An 18539-nucleotide genomic window follows, 5' to 3' on the forward strand; every position below is an offset into this window, starting at 1 on the left:
GTCTATGGTTGGGAACAAGCACACTGTACGCTATGTGGACTCGGAGTAACAAAAACTGCAACTAGACGACAAAGAAATACAAGATGATAGAGTAAACTCAAACCCTAAAAGATTAGATGGAAAGAAAAGATACGCAAAAATAACTACGAAAAGCAACTAAAACTTGAAATTAGTGCAATCTAAGGCTATGGCAAACCCTAACCCTAACTTTTTATGGCTTTTTCTAGATAGGAAAACACTCACAACTCAACTATGGGGTGGATTGTGGATGGCTTACCGAGGAAACCTAGAAATCTGATACCAAGATGATATATGGAGGCCCGATCTTCTCAGTAAGCAACGGTGGTGATGATGATCACGGGGTGATGGCAGCGGAGAAACACGACGATGTAGTGGATGATAACTTGTATGACGCAACGAGATCTCTCGATTGGTCCCTGTCGCCAATGCAACAGCTCTCAACCCTGCAAGATATTCGCAACTCCACACACTTGCGCACGTAGCCACCGACCACGAAGCGGTAAGTTGCAACCGTCTAATTCCCAATGGAACAGCAGATCACACAAGACTTTTTCAGGATCTACACAATATCAAGCAATATGGTGTAGGGATTCAATAGTTTTGCTAGAGCAAACAACTAAGAACTAGGGTTTATCTTAAACGTGGTCTAAGCTAGGGGGCGTCCTGGGCACTTATATAGGCGTCCGGGACGACTTCTGGTCGAAAAGATACAAGAATAACCGACCCAGAATAGATCTGGTCGAGACAGACTCGGACGAATCCGGTCTGGAATCCGGTCAACCGGGCCAGGGACCGGATCGGCCGGTCTGGCGTCCGGTCAACCGGGCGGCAACCGGAAACTTCGCAACTTTCGTCCGGTTTTGGCCCGGTATGATGCATCCGGTTGGCGCCCGGTCAACCGGGCCAGGGACCGGACTGGCCGGTCTGAAGGCCGGTCTAACCGGGTGCTGGACCGGCCTGGACGTCTTCTTCTCCTCTCGCGCATGCCTCCCGCTCCTCCCTCGCGCGTCCATGAGATATCTTCATGTCCAGCTCCATGTCCAGCTTCACGTCCATCTTGACGTCCGTCTTCATGTCCAGCTGCTCCTCTCCTCCTCGTGCGATGCTCGTCTCCTCTTGATACCTGATGATACATAAGTAATAGGACTTAGGCAGTATAAAGTTCTCATCAATCAAAGTACCGTTTAGAAACAAGTTCACCTGTTGTTTAAGTAGCTTCGCACGAGCCCTTGTAATTGGTCCAATCCGAACTTCATTGGACTTGAGCTTCACAGCAGGTTCATCTTCATTTATCAGTGACGGAGGTAATGGTGTAGTAGGGATGTCCTCATCACCACCACCACCACAACCAGACCAAGGAGCTCCGCGAGCTCCACTGCCACCACCCGCACCGCGCGGGGCTAAAGAGCCGAGTCGCACCACCACTGCCGACCAAGCTCACCGAGAAGAGCTCCGCGGGCGCCGCCAACCGCCACAGAGAGGCAGCTTCAACGAACGCCAACAGAGGGTTCCAACATCGAGCCGTCGGCCGCAGCAGCGCGAGCTCCCCGGTCTAGCCACCATGTCGCCCTAGCAGCCACAGCGGCCGCCAAGTCACCCAGAGCACACGCAGGGCCGCCGCCCCGCAGCACTGCGCCCACCCGTGCACTGCCCGCAGCCCCGCCTCCAGCAGGGCGTCTCCACTGAAGTGTTCAACAGTTCAAGCTTACCTAGTGCTAACAGATAAAATTTCCTTACCCACCGAATCTTTTTTCGGCCCAGCAGGTCTCTGCACTCGGCCGCTCTCATAATGCCCTAGCTTTACTTCCATTGCAATGCAAGTCACACTAATGCTAATCTCCTCCTCCCAGTCCTAGGTAGGCTTAGTTAAACTCAATCAGTCCTCATCTCTTCCCTGCATTTTGCAAGTATAAAGCTCGGCCGGCTACATCTCCATTTGCATTGCAGATTTGTAGGTGTCCTCCTCAACAGATTGGAGAGATGGCTGTTCTTCCTCTAGTTTTCTTGTGCATCCTCGCGCTGGTTCTCCCAGGTGAGTCTGCTCGCGACGAACGCCAACACCTTCAAGTGCTGCGTTTTGCGTTGTACTGAACACGTACTTATACATCATCGTAATATGGTATTGCAGGGTCGGTGGTGGGCGTCACGTTCCACGTAAACAACAAGTGCCCCTTCCCGGTGTGGCCGGCGGCGGCGCCCAACTCCGGCCACCCCGTGATCGGCGACGGCGGCTTCTTCCTCCCGCCCGGCCAGTCGAAGCGCGTCATGGCGCCGGCCACCTGGAACGGCCGCATCTGGGGCCGCACCGGCTGCGACTTCAGCGCTACCAACGCCGCCGGCCGCTGCCTCACCGGCGACTGCGGCGGCCACCTCGTCTGCAACGGGTCCATCGGCGCCCCGCCTGCCACGCTCGTGGAGGTGAACCTGCACGAGGACGAGAGCAAGGGGAGCTCCTACGACGTGAGCGTGGTGGACGGGTACAACCTCCCGGTGGCCGTGTGGACCAGGCCGGCGAACCGCAGCAGCAAGTGCTTCATCGCCGGGTGCGCCAAGGACATGAACGCGCTGTGCCCGCCGGAGCTGCAGGTGAGGACGAGCGGCGGCGGGAAGGGCAAGACGACGGTGGTGGCGTGCAGGAGCGCGTGCCTGGCGTTCGGGCTGGACGCCTTCTGCTGCCGCGGCGCGTACGGCACGGCGGAGACGTGCCGGGGCAGCGTCTACTCGCGCATGTTCAGGGACGCCTGCCCTGGCTACTACAGCTACGCGTACGACCAGGCCGCCGTCGCGCCGCGCTGCTACGCGCCGGAATACGTGGTCACTTTCTGCCCGTCCAGATGGGGCGCCGCGCCTGATCGTGTGGCCCAGCTTTGATCTCTGTCGGGAGCAGCACGCCGCGCGCGCTCTTCCACTGCCACTAGCAAAACCAACTAATATCGCGTATACCTGCGGCGTATATTTTTCGATAAAAAGAATATATTAATATTAAAAGATACCAATTACATTCAGTTTTTGCAACAATGCAACACACTAATGGCAGTACGAATGCAAACAACTAAAAAAGAGAAAAGAAATATAAGAAACAAAAGTCCCGCTACATCATCCTAGACCTGGCAACAGCAATACATCCACAACCAAGACAACACCTGGAATACAGACTCTCCAAAAGAGACGCCTTCAAGAAGGGAACAGTGCACCAGCGCCACCGTCGCCCGACCAGAGATCTTAGGTTTTCACCCCGAAGATAGTCCCCGCTCTCAAAACAATGCCTCCAACAAGGTCATTGCCAGACTTTCACTGTGGAAGGTAGTGTTGTCGCCCCCACTTTCATAACACTGTTGCGGAGCCCGGAACGCCAAGCAAGTCTCTCAACATCGCGGAGACTTGAACCTCCCTTAGCTAGTCCTCCAATCCGGCCTTCATGATATTCCTTCTTCTGACTTCACCATAGACCAAAAAGTCACTTGATGTCAACACAAAATAGAGCTTTGTGCCGCTCCCTTCAGAACCAAACGGTCGGAATAAAAGCATGGATGCGCGGGACCGAATACCACCCGATCCATCAAACTCCAGGCAAAATATGCACTGTTCTATTGGCCGGCGGCACCTTCCAAAAGTCATCATTCCAGCCAAATCAAGGCAGACTGGCCTCCTGCAGGTCTTCATCTTCACATGAGAGAAACCCGAGGACCGCCACCAAAAAAAGCTAGACCAGCAGCCCCCACCCCACCAGTCACTCCTGCCGGATCACCAGAGAGGAAAAAGGCGGCGCGTATCATGCGTACCACCGCCGAACCGCCACCGGGGGCGAAGGCCGCCACCGCTCCACCCACTCCTCTATGGCTACTGGCGAAGTGCATCAGGCCACGGCCAAGCAGCCATGCCACCCGTCATCCTCAACCTGCGCCTCATCGCCTCCCATGATGCGCCGCCGCGGAAGCCCTTTCCTTCCCATCGTCGTTCGACGGGAGGGGCGCCGCCATCACCACCGGAGACAGCAGCAGTGGCGGCCTGAGGGGCGGTGGCCGAGGGACAGCTGCTATTTGTACTGGCATGGTGCACATATAAACTATGTGATATTTAGACTAAAATCGTTACATGTATACACTATATGATAGCATCTCTAAACTTTTCCCTAAATTCGCTCAGCTACTTATTTAAAAATAAACCTTAGCAATACAAATATAACATTTTGCACAAATATATTAACTCTCAAAAATAGCGAAAGATCATAAAAACTTCGATTGATGCACTAGACAACTCAAGCAAAAGTCCAAACTTGATGAGGCAAGGCAATATATTTCAACAAACAGTTGTCCCAAGTGTAGGAAAATAAAACCATTTGTTTATGTTCATCACTATCAGCTTTTTTTTGTTGTACCAAGCATTTCTGCCCGAAATCATAAACTGACCTTGCCTCTAGCACCATCCCTGGGGGAATGGATCGTGCCACTCTTCAAATCTCCACAATCTCACCCCCGACTCCTAGGCGACGAAGAAGCAGGGCAAGGTCATGCTATCCGCCGCGCTAGCATAGAGGCACCACTTCATGTGCTAGCCGCCGCAGGCAAGAACCACCTCGCACTCTCTATCGCATTCAACCTGCCTCCCAAGTGTCGCCACGGCCAGTGAGGCCAAAGATGATGTGGTGGATCAGAAGCAGGTTGTGTTGTTGCCGCCCCCTCCCCCTCCATTAGGCACCTACGGTGGCCCACTGCCCTTCCACCTCCCCATCTGGTGCCTACTGTGGCCTCCGATGTCGTTGATGCTGACCTGGTTGATTCCTCCTCTGAGGTGTTTAGCGAAATGTTTGAAGAAAAAAAGGTTGCCGAACTACAAACCGAGGAGGATGAAACTGTGTACTATGCATGGACGAGTGTCTCTCTTGATGCCAAGGTTGACAGGGATCAAACCCAAGAAACCTTTTGGGAGAGTATGAAACTTTGTTTCATGTGGTCGATTTCAATTGAATTTGTGTTTGCTTTGAGTTTGAAAGAATATTAAATTTGTGACTTAAAATTTTTGTTCAATGTGTGCTGTAGATAAGACAAGGTTTGAATTGTTTATAGAGTTGAGATGAGATGTATTAGAACTGATATTCATGCATACAAATGGGTGTGAGAAATGGCCAAAGATTAAAAGTTAAGTTTAGGGTTAGGGGAATGACTAGATGCAAAAACTTCCAAACTCCTCAATTTATTGGAGATAAGTTTAAGATGGTGGTACGAGGTTTTACAAGCTTGTTACCTCTACCTTCTACCATGCCGACTGTAAATTATCCATTCTCTTTTTCAGGTAAGTTAGAGAGAAAACATGTAGGTGACTACACCAGTCCTGTGGATATAATCTATGGCTTCATCGCCTGAACACACAAGCATGAAACTCAAGCCATGAAACTAATCTCGAACTCGTCCTCGCCGACCCCGACGAAGTGCGACCCTTGGTCGATCACCTTCCTGCCATCCTCCGCCGCCCGGATGAAGTGCTTGCATGGGCTCACCTCGAACTCCACGTGCGCCGTCTGCGCCGCCCTTAGGTGCACGCTCTGGAACCCGATCAATTGGCTTGTCGGCCGCCCGTCGGTCGCATTCGGCCACCGCAGGAAGAGCAGCACGGGGTGCCTTCCGTCCATGGGCCCGTGGTTCTGCACTCTCACAAGTGTCGGGAACTTGAGCTTGTCACACGCCTCGGCGCCGATCTCCTCCACGTCGTAGCTCACGGTGCCTGTCGCTGACTCAATCGCCTTGAGACCGTCGATATTGGTCTTGGATGGTGGCTTTGTGCCCTTGGACACGAAGTTGTGGGAGTACTTTGAGTAGCTGAGGCCGTAGCCGAAGTTGTACACGGTCTTGCCTTTGTAGAACCTGTAGGTGCGCCCAGGATAGCCCGTGGCCGGGTCGGCGCGCATCCGCATGTCAGTCATCGGCACAGATGTGAACTCCTTCGGGTACCACGTCACCGGCAGCCTCCCACCTGATGATCCAGCAATTAGTACAGCTTAATTATACCTGATGAAGATGTTCAGAATGAGTGAAACTGTGAAAGAAATCTCACCGGGGTTGTGCTCGCCGAAGAGGACTTGGGCAATGGCAATGCCCCCAGCCTGGCCCGGGTACCCAGCCCAGACAATGGCGCCGATCTTGGGATTGTTCTTTGCAAACGTCACGTCCACCGGGCCACCGCAAAGCAGCACCAGGATCACCGGCTTCTTCGCGGCGTCAGCTACGCTGTTAACGAGGTGCTCCTGCATCCCGGGGAGCCCCAGCTCCAGCCGATCGACCTCCTCCCTCTCCTGATCCTGATCCAGCCCCATGAACAAGACCACGTAGTCCGCCGAGCTCGCGACGTGCACCGCCTCGCCGATGTTGGACACGTTACAGACGGCGGCGTTGCACCCGGCGACGAACCTGGCGTCCTTGACGTACCTCTGCAGCGCCTGGAGCGGCGTGACGGAGATGCACGGCGGCCCGTGGTAGTTCCCGAGCAGCAACCCGGCGTTGTTCGCGTTGGGCCCGATGACGGCGATGGACGAGACCTTGGTCTTTGACAGGGGGAGGGCGCCGCGGTCGTTCTTGAGCAGGACGGTGCCGTCCTGCGCCGCCTGGAGGGCCAGGTTCTGGTGCTCCTGCTTACACACCTGGTCGGCGCCGATGTTGCCGTACCGGTTGTACTTGGGGTTGCCGTTGAAGAGACCCAGCCTCATCCTGATTGTGAAGAGGTTGTGGAGGGCTCTGTCGATGTCCTGCTCCGTGATCTTCCCTTTCCGGATCGCGGACAGGCCATACGTCTGCGCGTAGCCGCCGCATTCCACGTCCAATCCTGAACAATAATACTAGAGTTACGGACTGTGAGGTTACGGAGAGACCTACGGACATACTACGAGTCTGTAGGCTATTTTTGTAAAACATGCCCATTAGGTGAAAGGGTTTACTCATTCCTGAAAGGGTTTCAGGTTACAGAATACAGATGGTAAGCATTTCTTTACTGAAGTTTCTCTTAGCACGGTTCTTATTGTTTTACTATTAAGAAAGTCCTTCGTTTAATTATCTATTGTTGCAGGTGTGTGGGTTGTCGCATTATTGGTTTGATCGATTTGGACTGTCATTGTTGACTTGTGCCACATGATCAAACACCAGCCTTACTGCATAAGCACTTCGGCACTTCTGAACTTGCATGCTGAGGTGGTCTTCCTTTTGTAAGGGACAGCTCACAGCTGGATGATATCATGATATTTAGTGGCCAGGCATGAATTATTTCTAGCGGATTCAAGTGCCCAAATCAGCCAAAAAAATAATAGAGAGATTTAGTAGTGGGGATCAAATGAAGAATCACCAAATCAACTTTTGGTAGGGACCTAACCTAACCTCCAGGGGCGGAGCTCCCCTTTGGGCAAGGTATGGCAGCTGCCCTACCTTAATTTTTTGCAAAAAATCGCATATATATATGCATGTATACACATACAATCTGTTTTGTAGAATTTCTGTTCGTTTTTGAAGAAAAAACAAAAGAGAAGAGAGGGAATGGGCTCAAGGGACGGGGCTGCTAGCTAGCTGGGCCGGCCGTGCGATCTGCGCTGATCGTGGTTCGTGGACTCGTGGTCGATCGACAAGTCTGCGCCATATACCAATATACGTATACGGAACGAGATCGCTTCCAGCAAAACAACCCGCGATCGCGTGCCCCCAGGAAAAAGAGCCGGCCGCCTGCGTTCTCTTCGCGTGATCATCGGATCAGCCGCCAGCCGATCAGCCGATCAGGCGAGTACGGGACAGGATACAGCACCCCAGCCTTGACGTCTTTCATTGCGCCTCCCGGCCTCCGTCCCAACGTCCCTAACCGCTTATCACTGTTCCTGCTACAGGCTTCAGATCACCCGGTGTCGGTTTAGGTTTTCTACGAGATTTTGCAGTTCAAAGTTCGAACAGTTTGTCGCTGTGATTTTGTGATCGAGGTTCGAGAAGAACCAAGATGGACAGAAAAGGGAAGAACGCTGCAGCTAAAGGGGAGGTACAATTGTAGATGTTTTTGTCAATTGGATAAAGTTAAATTTGTGAATTGTGAGCTAGGTAACATGGGAAAACTAGTAATGTATTTTATGTTTTCAAATTTCAATTGCAGATTTGAAGAGATATTTTATGCCCATTGCTAGCAGCAGCCAATCTAACCAAACACCCATGAGAAAACTGCAAATGTTATGCCAAATCAAGATGAAGAGCACGGGGAAGAAGAGACCAGAACTTCTAGACGGCATTAAAGCTTCATTATCGGTATGTTTGTAGGTTCTACTTATATTTGAACATGTTGCTATTACCATATTACTGAGAGACTATGCTTACCATCATATAAACTATTAATGTGTTAAAATAGTTTATTCTTTTACGTCATTTTTTCTACGTTTAAAATTTCGCCCGACCTCAATTTTTTTTCGTCCTTCGCCACTGCTAACCTCTATACATTTGTCATATTATCTTATGCAAGAATTATGCTTTTAATTTTCAGTTATTATTGTGAAAGGGTTTACTCATCTTTTGAGAACTGTAGCAGGTCATCTAACATGTATCAACTAGCTAGAGTCATGCTTCAAAACACATACCGGCCTTGAGGACATCTGCAACTGCATCTTCGGGCTCTTTGGCATAATGTTGGACGTCATGGATGATGGCCACGGCGCCACAGTCGGAAGCGATATAGCTGGTCAACAGATGAAACTTGCAAGCGTCAGTAACTGCTCATTATAGTCTTTCTTTTCTGGATAATTAGGCCAAGTCTTTTCGGAATCTGAATAATTCAAGGCTAGTCTTTTCTGAAGTAATAGTAGGTACTAGCACTTTGCACTTCTTTACTGAACCCTTCTTACCCGTTAAACCCCCAGTCCCCTCTTGCGGTTTTGGTGAGTAGGTTATAATCGGCGCAGGTGGGCACGCCGTTGACGCGGTTGTAGGAGCACATGATGCCGCTGGCGCCGCCTTCCTCGACGCAGCTCTTGAATGGTGGATTGTAGGTGTCGGCCAGGTCCTGCGCTGTCACCTGAACGAAAATGCGCATATCATCAGACATCAGTTCAGTCTTCCAAGAAAGAAACGACGACACCGAGTTGTCGAGGGTACGTAGGAGTTAGGACAGCGGTTGCATTACCTTGGCGTCGAAAGCGAAGCGGGTGACGCCCTTCCAGTTGTCGAGGTCGTAGGCGGTGAAGTGCTTGCAGCAGGCGGAGGCCTCGAGGTCGGAGGAGTTGATGGCGCCGGCCATGGCGTAGCCCTGCACGCCGCGGACGAACACGGCGGCGTACTTGCCCGACATCGTCGGGTCCTCGCCGGGGGTCTCCTGGCCCCTGCCCCACCGCGGGTCCCGGAACACGTTGATGTTGGGTGCCCAGAAGGTGAGCCCCTCCGCGTGGCCGTTGTTGTAGATGCCCCGCGCCTCCACCCCGATCGCCTGAGGCCAGGGAAAATAATGAAGTTCAGAAGATACTCTCATGGTCGCTACAGTATTTCTTATGGTATTTCTCGTTCTAGAAGGTCAGTGGTCACTGTAATCGATCCCAATACAGTATTACGGATGATAATTGTGACTCTAGAGTAAGTGTGATGAAACAGTCGCTAGCTAGGAGGAGTAAGTGTGTTGGTGTACGTACCTGGCCAATGCGGTACCAGAGGTCCGGGTTGAAGGAGGCGGCGGTGAGGATGACCTGCGGGAAGCTGGTGGCGGCGCGGAGAGAACCGTTGAGGTGGATGCCCCTGCTCCACGCCACGCCATGCAGCGCCTCCGACCACCACTTGTACGCCGGCACGCCCAGCCGGTCCACTGCCGGCGACAAGTCACCGAGCTGCGAGATCTTCTCCTCCAGGGTCAGCTTCGACACTAGGTCCCCGGCCCGCTGCTCGATCGGCAGCTTCCGGTCGCAGAACGGGGCGCTGGACGGCGCGCCGCAGGAAAAAGGCGGGTCGGCGGCTGACGACGACGTGAGCAGCTGGACGAAGACGAGCAGTAACGCTGCCGCCGTGGCAGCTTGGACGACGTGCGTGCGGCGTGCCATGGCGGCGTGTGCGTGTGCGTGTGTCACACTGTCGGATGAATGCGGACTGGCTGGCTTGGCTATGGCGAGCGTGTGTATATAAGGGCACGCATGGGAGTACTATGGGCTACTAGGAGTGGAGCCAATTGATCCAAGTATCCAACTAAATCCTATCCACGATCTATATGTTTAGAACTGTTTTAATATGCTCCAATTTAAGAGATGTATTCGATCCGGGCAATCCATCGATATATAAGAGTAAGATGTCCATATATTCTCCTGCTATAGAAAGTTATAGTTGAAATGTAATGTCTTCGATACTGCCCATCCAAGTATCCAGCGACGCGATCCTATCCACGATTTATATGTTTGGAACTATTTTAATGCTCTCCAATTTTAGAGGGGATCCGGGCAGTCGATTGATAAGGGAGTTTGGCCATTTTTTCCAGCTATGGAAAGTACTAAGTCTTCGGTCTCAAAATATGGCAATTAATGTTTTAGATTTACTTGCATCTCTGGTATATAAAAAAAATCCATAATGACTTGCAAAGATTCTGACTATAGATTCGTAAAAAATATGATGCATACGAGTTTTTTTGCATGGGCTGGATCTTGGAGTGGGCCGTTTGGTTGCCTGCAGGCCGCCGCGTTCTTGCAGGAACCGGGTTTTAAAGCAAGCCCGGGACAGACCCTGGAGAAACACCCGGAATGGAAAAGTTTCTCTCTCGACACCTTACAGGGTTAGGGTTTCGAGAGTGCGATAGACTTGGACCTAAATGACCTAAACTAGGGTTTTCGAGAAGAGAGGGGAACTTTGCATCTCAAGTTAAGTTGCATGATTGAATTCAAATAAGATGTGTGTGAATTTCAAAATTCAAACATCAATTGATCATGTCATAATTCAAATTGAGATCAATTATTAAATAAATAGATAAGTAAGTATATAAAATAACATAACACTAATATAAAGCTCATTAAGGAAAACTTGAGCTTTATTGATTCACACACAAGATACAATGCCAATTACAATATCCAGATTGAATTATGGAAATTACAACACATTACAAAAATTGAATAAATGGAAAAAGAAAAAGGAAAATTACAAGCAAATGAAATGTTCTAAACTACACAAGTTAATCTTCATGAAATTCTTGTTCAAGATGATCTTGAACTTCTTCTGATCATTCATTGATCCCTACACATAATCAAAAACAACAAAAGAAAAACAAGGATTAAGCCAAGTGGTAAAACCACTTGGCAGGTTAGTCAAAGAAATGTGAGTGGTGGATAATACCACACCCTGCCGAGCTGATCCACTCACATTCACAAGTCCCAAACACACACACACACAGGCAGCTCACACTGCTGGTGTGCATGCTAAACAGCAACCCAAGATTGCTGCATGCACTCCACACACACACAGCCAGTGGAGAAGCACCAGCACAGCATGGCTGTCGACCAGAGAGGCATGGAGAGGGCCAGTATAAGGGCTTCTCATCAGCAAACCCTAACCATTCCATCGCCAAGACTCCCAAGGGGTAAGAACACCAAGAACAGATAGAACAGCAAGAACAGCACACCTCTAGAAAGTATACAGACACAGTTTCCACCAAGAACTGTGCATGTTAAGCAAGCTCAAGGTACAGTAGATCAAGCATAAGCTAGCCAGGAGGAGCAGGGCAAGCAAATCAACCATCCAGAAGAAATCCTCTACACCAACAACCTTTCTAGGAGCTGGAGTGAGGTATACAAAGATCAACCTGAGCAAAATCATGTTTTGCTCATAAACAAGCATGACATGCATCACAGGAGCACAGAAGGGTAGAAACCCTGTTTGTGTCATCATCTGGCTATCTAGCCATTTGGTGCAAGCAAACACAGGGAAAGCCAAAAGGAAACTAACCCAAGGGAACACTGGTTATACCAAACTAGTGGTTTAACCAAAGAAATCCAGCATGGATATGAGCCTATTTAGCTAGCCAACATCACTTAGCACCTATGACTATTACACCATCAGACAGATAGACAATCAAGTGTCTATTTATGTTTGTCAACATCAAAAGCCACTGTAAATCCAACCATGGATCAAACAGATAGCATGTGAGAGCCACAGCAAAGCCACAGAAGGGGAGCTACCCTTGGACAGCACCAAAGTGTTGTCAGGGCCACCTCAAACCCACAGCCAACACACTAAGCCACCACATCATCACCCAATAGGGTTCAGAAGTAAGCTAGGGTTCCCAACCAGTGGTTGGCATCCATCTAGCTACAACTAATCAGTTAATAGGATCATCACTGTCAAACAGTTCACCTCATTTATCTATTTAATCAAGCCAGACTACATAGATAAATGAGATGCATAATTAAACAGTACACAAGACCATTGCAAATGATCCAGATGATCACTGCAAGCAACAGCTGGAGCTGAGGTAAGCAAGAGCATGCACCAGCACAGGTCTGTGTGTCACACAGACACAAGGGAGAGCATCAGCAAGACACCAGCATGGTAAAGCAACCATTTACCAAGCAATTGATGATCATGTGATCATCAGGACCTGACAGAGCATGCAAGTACATGCTAGAGCCAACCTAGCAACAATCCACGAATCATATAACTCACATAGCCACAAATCATCAACAGTTACTTCACAGATAATCAAATCAATAATTTACAATTGTATCCAGAAGCACATCAAATACATGATGTATCACTAGATCAAGCTAGACATGATTAGCACACATCACTGACCTTGCTCAAGCAATAATTACTCAAGTAATCCAACCAGGGATACATATATGGATGGCACACACATATAAATAATCCATATCAACAACCAGGGCCAGCAAGCAAGCAATTGAATAAATTGTAGCATGACCAGGAGCATAACAGAAGCAACTTAGAAGTCCATGAGCGTTTCAAGATGCTCATGAGCAAGCACATATCAGTACAACAGCAATAATAGCAAGCTCACAGGTATAAGCCAGAAAGATGAGAGCATCAGTACCAGCATGGCAATAGGGCTAGGCAGAGCATAGAAAGAAAATAGCAGCAGCTGTAGCAAAGGCATAAGATGGCCATGAACACGGCACATCAGTGGAGGAGCAACTGCTGGTGTACTGGCAAGGCCAGCACGCCAAGCAGATGGATGCTAGAGCATCCAGAGGAAGAAGAAGAGGTAGAACAAGTAAGAGAGAAAGGGAGGCGAACTTACCTGGAGCAGGAGCACCACGGCGTGCCCATGGCGGCACGGCGGCACGGCTCGACTACGACAGCGCCAAGCTGTGGCCAAGCCTGGCGTCGCCGAGCACAAGTGCTCCAGCACCACCACGGCGAGGCACACGGCCGCGTCACCGCGTTTGGTTCGCCGGCGAATGAAGAATCGCCGCGGAACCCCACGGCCTTGCGGGCAGACGAGTTGGGGGCAAGCAGAGGAGGCGACGGGGGCCAGATCGACGCGGAGGATCTGGTGCGCCATTGAAAGGCAAATTTGGCGCATCTGATCTCGCCGGCGGGGATGGCCGGAATAAATCAGCGACGGCGCAGGCGACGCGAGCGTCGCGTGAGCGTAAGGGATTAGGGTTTCGCGAGAGAGAGTGAGGAAGGGGGCGATTGAGTCCGACCGAGCCGGACGGTGCGGCTCGGGTTAGACTCAACCCGATGGGCTCCACTGTCAAGTGGGCCCAAGGGGCAATTTGGTCATTTCACAATTTCAAATAAACTAGAAACTTTGAAATTGAATAGAAAATGAATAAGAGCTCTAAAAAATAATTAAAAATATGAAAACTGCTCAGCATAAAATTCTCCATCAGAGTAAAATATAAAAAGGAATATTTGGAAACAAATAAGAATAAGTCATAATTAGATAAATATTTAATTCATTAAAAATAACCCACTCTATTTTAAATGATAAAATAAGTCCATAAATCATTTTGGACTTTAAAAACACCTTGAGAACATTTCAAGGTAGTATTTTACCCTAAATAGAGTATCCCTAAATCATTCTTAGTAATTACCTCTAACATAAAATAATAAGCATCGGTAAGGGGGGAACAAACCCTAAAAATGGAAATCATGCATAATTGCTTCTTTAACCATTGCCCTTATCGGACAATGATGCTATTTTCAGCAACATAGGACAAGGGTCAGTCCACACCATCCAACTGCAACAATTTGCAGTCTTCAGGCAAGTTCATCACTTTCTCATGTCATTTTAGTATTTTTACCAAATTACTTGCAAAATACTATATTTATCACTTGTGCATAAAAAGGCAAAACCACTATTTTCATAACTATGAATATGACTATGTGGTTGGCAATGGAACCATGGATTAAGTTGACATGGTGGAGGTTCCATTGCAATGGGTTTATTGTTGGAGATATACCCAAGAGGCAATAATAAAAGGGTTATTATAATATATCTTTGTGTTTATGATAATGTTTACATACCATGCTATAATTGTATTAACCGAAACATTGGTACATTTGTGTTATGTAAACAACAAGGAGTCCCTAGTAAGCCTCTTGTATAACTAGCTTGTTGATTAATAGATGATCATAGTTTCATGATCATGAACATTGGATGTTATTAATAACAAGGTTATATCATTATATGAATGATGTAATGGACACACCCATTTAAGCGTAGCATAAGATCACGCCATTAAGTTATTTGCTATAAGCTTTCGATACATAGTTACCTAGTCCTTTGATCATGAGATCATGTAAATCACTTATACCGGAAGGGTACTTTGATTACATCAAACGCCACTGCGTAAATGGGTGGTTATAAAGGTGGGATTAAGTATCTGGAAAGTATGAGTTGAGGCATATGGATCAACAGTGAGATTTGTCCATCCCGATGACGGATAGATATACTCTAGGCCCTCTCGGTGGAATGTCGTCTAAATTAGCTTGCAAGCATATGAATGGTTCATAAGAGACCACATACCACGGTACGAGAAAAGAGTACTTGTCAGGATACGAGGTTGAACGAGGTATAGAGATACCAATGATCAAACCTCGGACAAGTAAAATATCGCGTGACAAAGGGAATCGGTATCATATGTGAATGGTTCAATCGATCACTAAAGTCATCGTTGAATATATGGGAGCCATTATGGATCTCCAGATCCCGCTATTGGTTATTGGTCGGAGAGAGGTCTCAACCATGTCTGCATAGTTCGCGAACCGTAGGGTGACACACTTAAGGTTTGATGTCGTTTAAGTAGATATGGAATATGGAATGGAGTTCGAAGTTTTGTTCGGAGTCTCGGATGGGATCCAGGACATCACGAGGAGTTCTGGAATGGTCCGGAGAATAAGATTGATATATAGGAAGTCATTTTATAAGTTTGAAAATGATCCGGTGCATTATGGAAGGTTCTAGAAGGTTCTAGAAAAGTCCGGAAGAAATCACTATGGAAGGCGGAGTCCCGGAGGGACTCCACTAGCTAGGCCGGCCAACCCTAAGGGGGTGGAGTCCCAGGTGGACTCCACCATAGGTGGCCGGCCACCCCACCTAAAGGAAAGGTGGGAGTCCCACCTTGGGTAGGACTCCCCCCTTGAGTAGGTTTCCCACCTATGGGAGGTTTTGTTGTTGGGGTCTTATTCGAAGACTTGGACTACAACTCTTGGGGATTTCCACCTATATAATGAGGAGGAGAGGGAGGGGAAGCCCACTCTTGGCCGCACCACCTAGGGCCCCCATGGCCGGCGCCCTACCCCTCTCTCTCCCCAAACCCTAGCGCCCCTCCTCCACATTATACTCCCACAGCGCATAGGCGAAGCCCTCCCGGAGTTCTCCATCGACACCGCCACCACGCCGTCGTGCTGCCGGGATTCCGAGGAGGATCTACTACTTCCGCTGCCCGCTGGAACGGGGAGAAGGACGTCGTCTTCATCAACACCGAACGTGTGACCGAGTACGGAGGTGCTGCCCGTTTGTGGCACCGTCAAGATCTTCCACGCGCTTTTGAAAGCGGCAAGTGATCATCTTCTGCATCAACGAGATCTAATCTCGTAGGCTTTGGAAATCTTCAAGGGTCAGTCTCGTTCATCCCCTTGTTGCTACCATCTTCTAGATTGCATCTTGGCTTGGATTGCGTTCTCGCGGTAGGAAATTTTTTGTTTTTTATGCTACGAATCCCATCAGTGGTATCAGAGCCATGTCTATGCATAGATTGGTTGCACGAGTAGAACACAATTGTTTTGTGGGTGTTGATGCTTTGTTGTCTTTACTTCGAGTACTTTGCATCTTTGTGGCATGGTGGGATGAAGCGGCTCGGGCTAACTTTACATGACCACGTTCATGAGACTTGCTCCACGTTCGACATGCAACTTGTATTGCATAAGTGGCTTTGCGGGTGTCTGTCTCTCCCACCATAGTGAAGATTCAATTTACTCTTTCTATCGACAACACTAGTATCGCCGTTGTGGTTCATGTTCGTAGGTAGATTGGATCTTACTCGAAAACCCTAAACCACGTAAAATATGCAAACCAAATTAGAGACGTCTAACTTGTTTTTGCAGGGTTTGGTGATGTGATATGGCCATAATGTGATGATGAATATGTATGAGATGATCATTATTGTATTGTGGCAACCGGCAGGAGCCTTATGGTTGTCTTTAAATTTCATGTTGAGTAGTATTTCAAAGTAGTTGTAATAGTTGATACATGAGGTGAACAACCATGAAGACGGCGCCATGGACCTTGACGCTACGTCGACGATGATGGAGATCATGCCCGTTGATGATGGAGATCATGTCCGTGCTTTGGAGATAAAGATCGAAGGCACAAAGACTAAAGGGTCATATCATATCACATATGAATTGCATGTGATGTTAATCCTTTATGCATCTTATTTTGCTTAGAACGCGACGGTAGCATTATAAGATGATCCCTCGCATTAATATCAAGATAATAAAGTGTTTTCCCCTCGTATGCACCGTTGATATAGTTCGTCGTTTCGAAGCATCTCGTGATGATCGGATGTGATAGACTCAACGTTCACATACAACGGGTGTAAGCCAAGTTGCACACGCGAAATACTTGGGTTTGCTTGACGAGCCTAGCATGTACAGACATGGCCTCGGGACAACAGAACTGAAAGGTTGAACACGAGTCATATGGATGATATGATCAACATGTTGATGTTCACCATTGAAGCTACATCATCTCACGTGATGATCGGTTTTGGTGTAGTGGATGTGGATCGTGTACCACTTAACAACTATGAGGGATGTTGTATTAAGTGGGAGTTCATTAGTAATTAGATTAAAACATGAACGAATTATCATAAACATAGTCTGAGTAGTATTTTGAATTAATTTGTTGTATTGGCATCCGTTTTCTACCAAGCGCTAGTCTTCTTATTGAGATAGAAATACTGTTAAAATCTGACAATAAACTTTACAGACTGGTACCGTATTGTTAAAGAATCAAGAAATGATTAAGTCCTATTTGCAAACTTTTAGTAAACCTCACATTGTTGATTCAAAGAAGTATGATTTCAATTAGTACCTAAAGTTATCTTGTCTCCGTGAAACTTGAAGTTCAAATCTGTTTGAAAAGTAAGGAGCTGAAAATTTAGTTTTCAGAAATAATCAAGGTATGAGATATATGTGATATCTAAGACCTTATTTGCAAGATGATAGAATATAATTTGGCGAGACTACATAAACTCATAAGTTTTATGGGAATGTACGAAGGTTGAAGACGCAAGGCGTCCCAATCCTCCAACTATTAGGGCACTAACAATATTCGCATATCCATAAAGTAATTGTCCTTAGTATGCACCGTTGCTAAGACTCGTCGTATCGAAGCATCACGTGATGATCGGGTGTTATAGATTCTACGTGTGCATACAACGGGTGCAAGCCAGATTTGCACATGCGAATACTGAGGTTAAACTTTACGAGCCTAGCATGTACAGACATGGTCTCGGAAAAATCGTCATGATATGATGGATAAAATTATGAGTGAAATTGTTCATCATATTACAAAGTTACTAATAGTGAAATCTGAAATACTTGTCATATGATGATCAACTTCAAAGTAAGAACCTCAAGGTTATTGGTATTTGACCAACAAACTTAGAAGTTATTGAAGGTGAAGTATTTTCTGAGAATGAGGAAAGCTAAAAGAGAAACTACAAAAGATATTTTGGCAGAAAGAAAGAAAAGACTAGAAGGTCTAGCTCAGGTGTATATAAATGATATACATGTTATGGATATATTCTTTGTTTTGGTCACATAATAAAATTCTTGGGTATTCGTACCAGATTGGTTGGTATGAGATGTCATACAGTACAACGCAATACAAGAATACGATGGCAAAAGTGACTGATAAGGAATATGGTAATAATGCACATCTGGAACATAATAAAGTGTTATTATGTTTGTCGTTGGCATTCTACCTAGCCCTTAGAATTTATAATAAAGAACTTAATAATTGTTATTTTGCTCTGGTCAAATGAAAACAATGGGTTGTTCAAATTATGACATTAC

At 47.7% G+C, this 18539-nt stretch overlaps 2 protein-coding genes across 2 annotated transcripts; one reads left to right on the forward strand and one right to left on the reverse strand.

Annotated features, from left to right (window-relative positions):
* The first annotated feature begins 1916 nt into the window (after window positions 1-1916).
* Window positions 1917-2982, forward strand: LOC127309268 (thaumatin-like protein). The gene is made up of 2 exons (XM_051340177.2): window positions 1917-2053; window positions 2150-2982. Exons 1-2 carry the CDS (start codon window positions 2002-2004, stop codon window positions 2890-2892), a joined length of 795 nt encoding a protein of 264 aa, XP_051196137.1. The 5' UTR covers window positions 1917-2001; the 3' UTR covers window positions 2893-2982.
* A 2299-nt stretch (window positions 2983-5281) lies between these two features.
* LOC127309269 (probable beta-D-xylosidase 7) lies at window positions 5282-10055 on the reverse strand. The gene is made up of 6 exons (XM_051340178.2): window positions 9653-10055; window positions 9154-9453; window positions 8876-9045; window positions 8612-8709; window positions 6073-6837; window positions 5282-5991 (listed from the first exon to the last, which is right to left on the reverse strand). The coding sequence occupies exons 1-6, from the start codon at window positions 10052-10054 to the stop codon at window positions 5402-5404; spliced, it is 2325 nt and encodes a 774-aa protein (XP_051196138.1). The 5' UTR covers window position 10055; the 3' UTR covers window positions 5282-5401.
* Between the last annotated feature and the right edge of the window lie 8484 nt (window positions 10056-18539).

This window comes from Lolium perenne, chromosome 6, assembly GCF_019359855.2.
Source record: "Lolium perenne isolate Kyuss_39 chromosome 6, Kyuss_2.0, whole genome shotgun sequence".
NCBI classification, from domain to species: domain Eukaryota; kingdom Viridiplantae; phylum Streptophyta; class Magnoliopsida; order Poales; family Poaceae; genus Lolium; species Lolium perenne.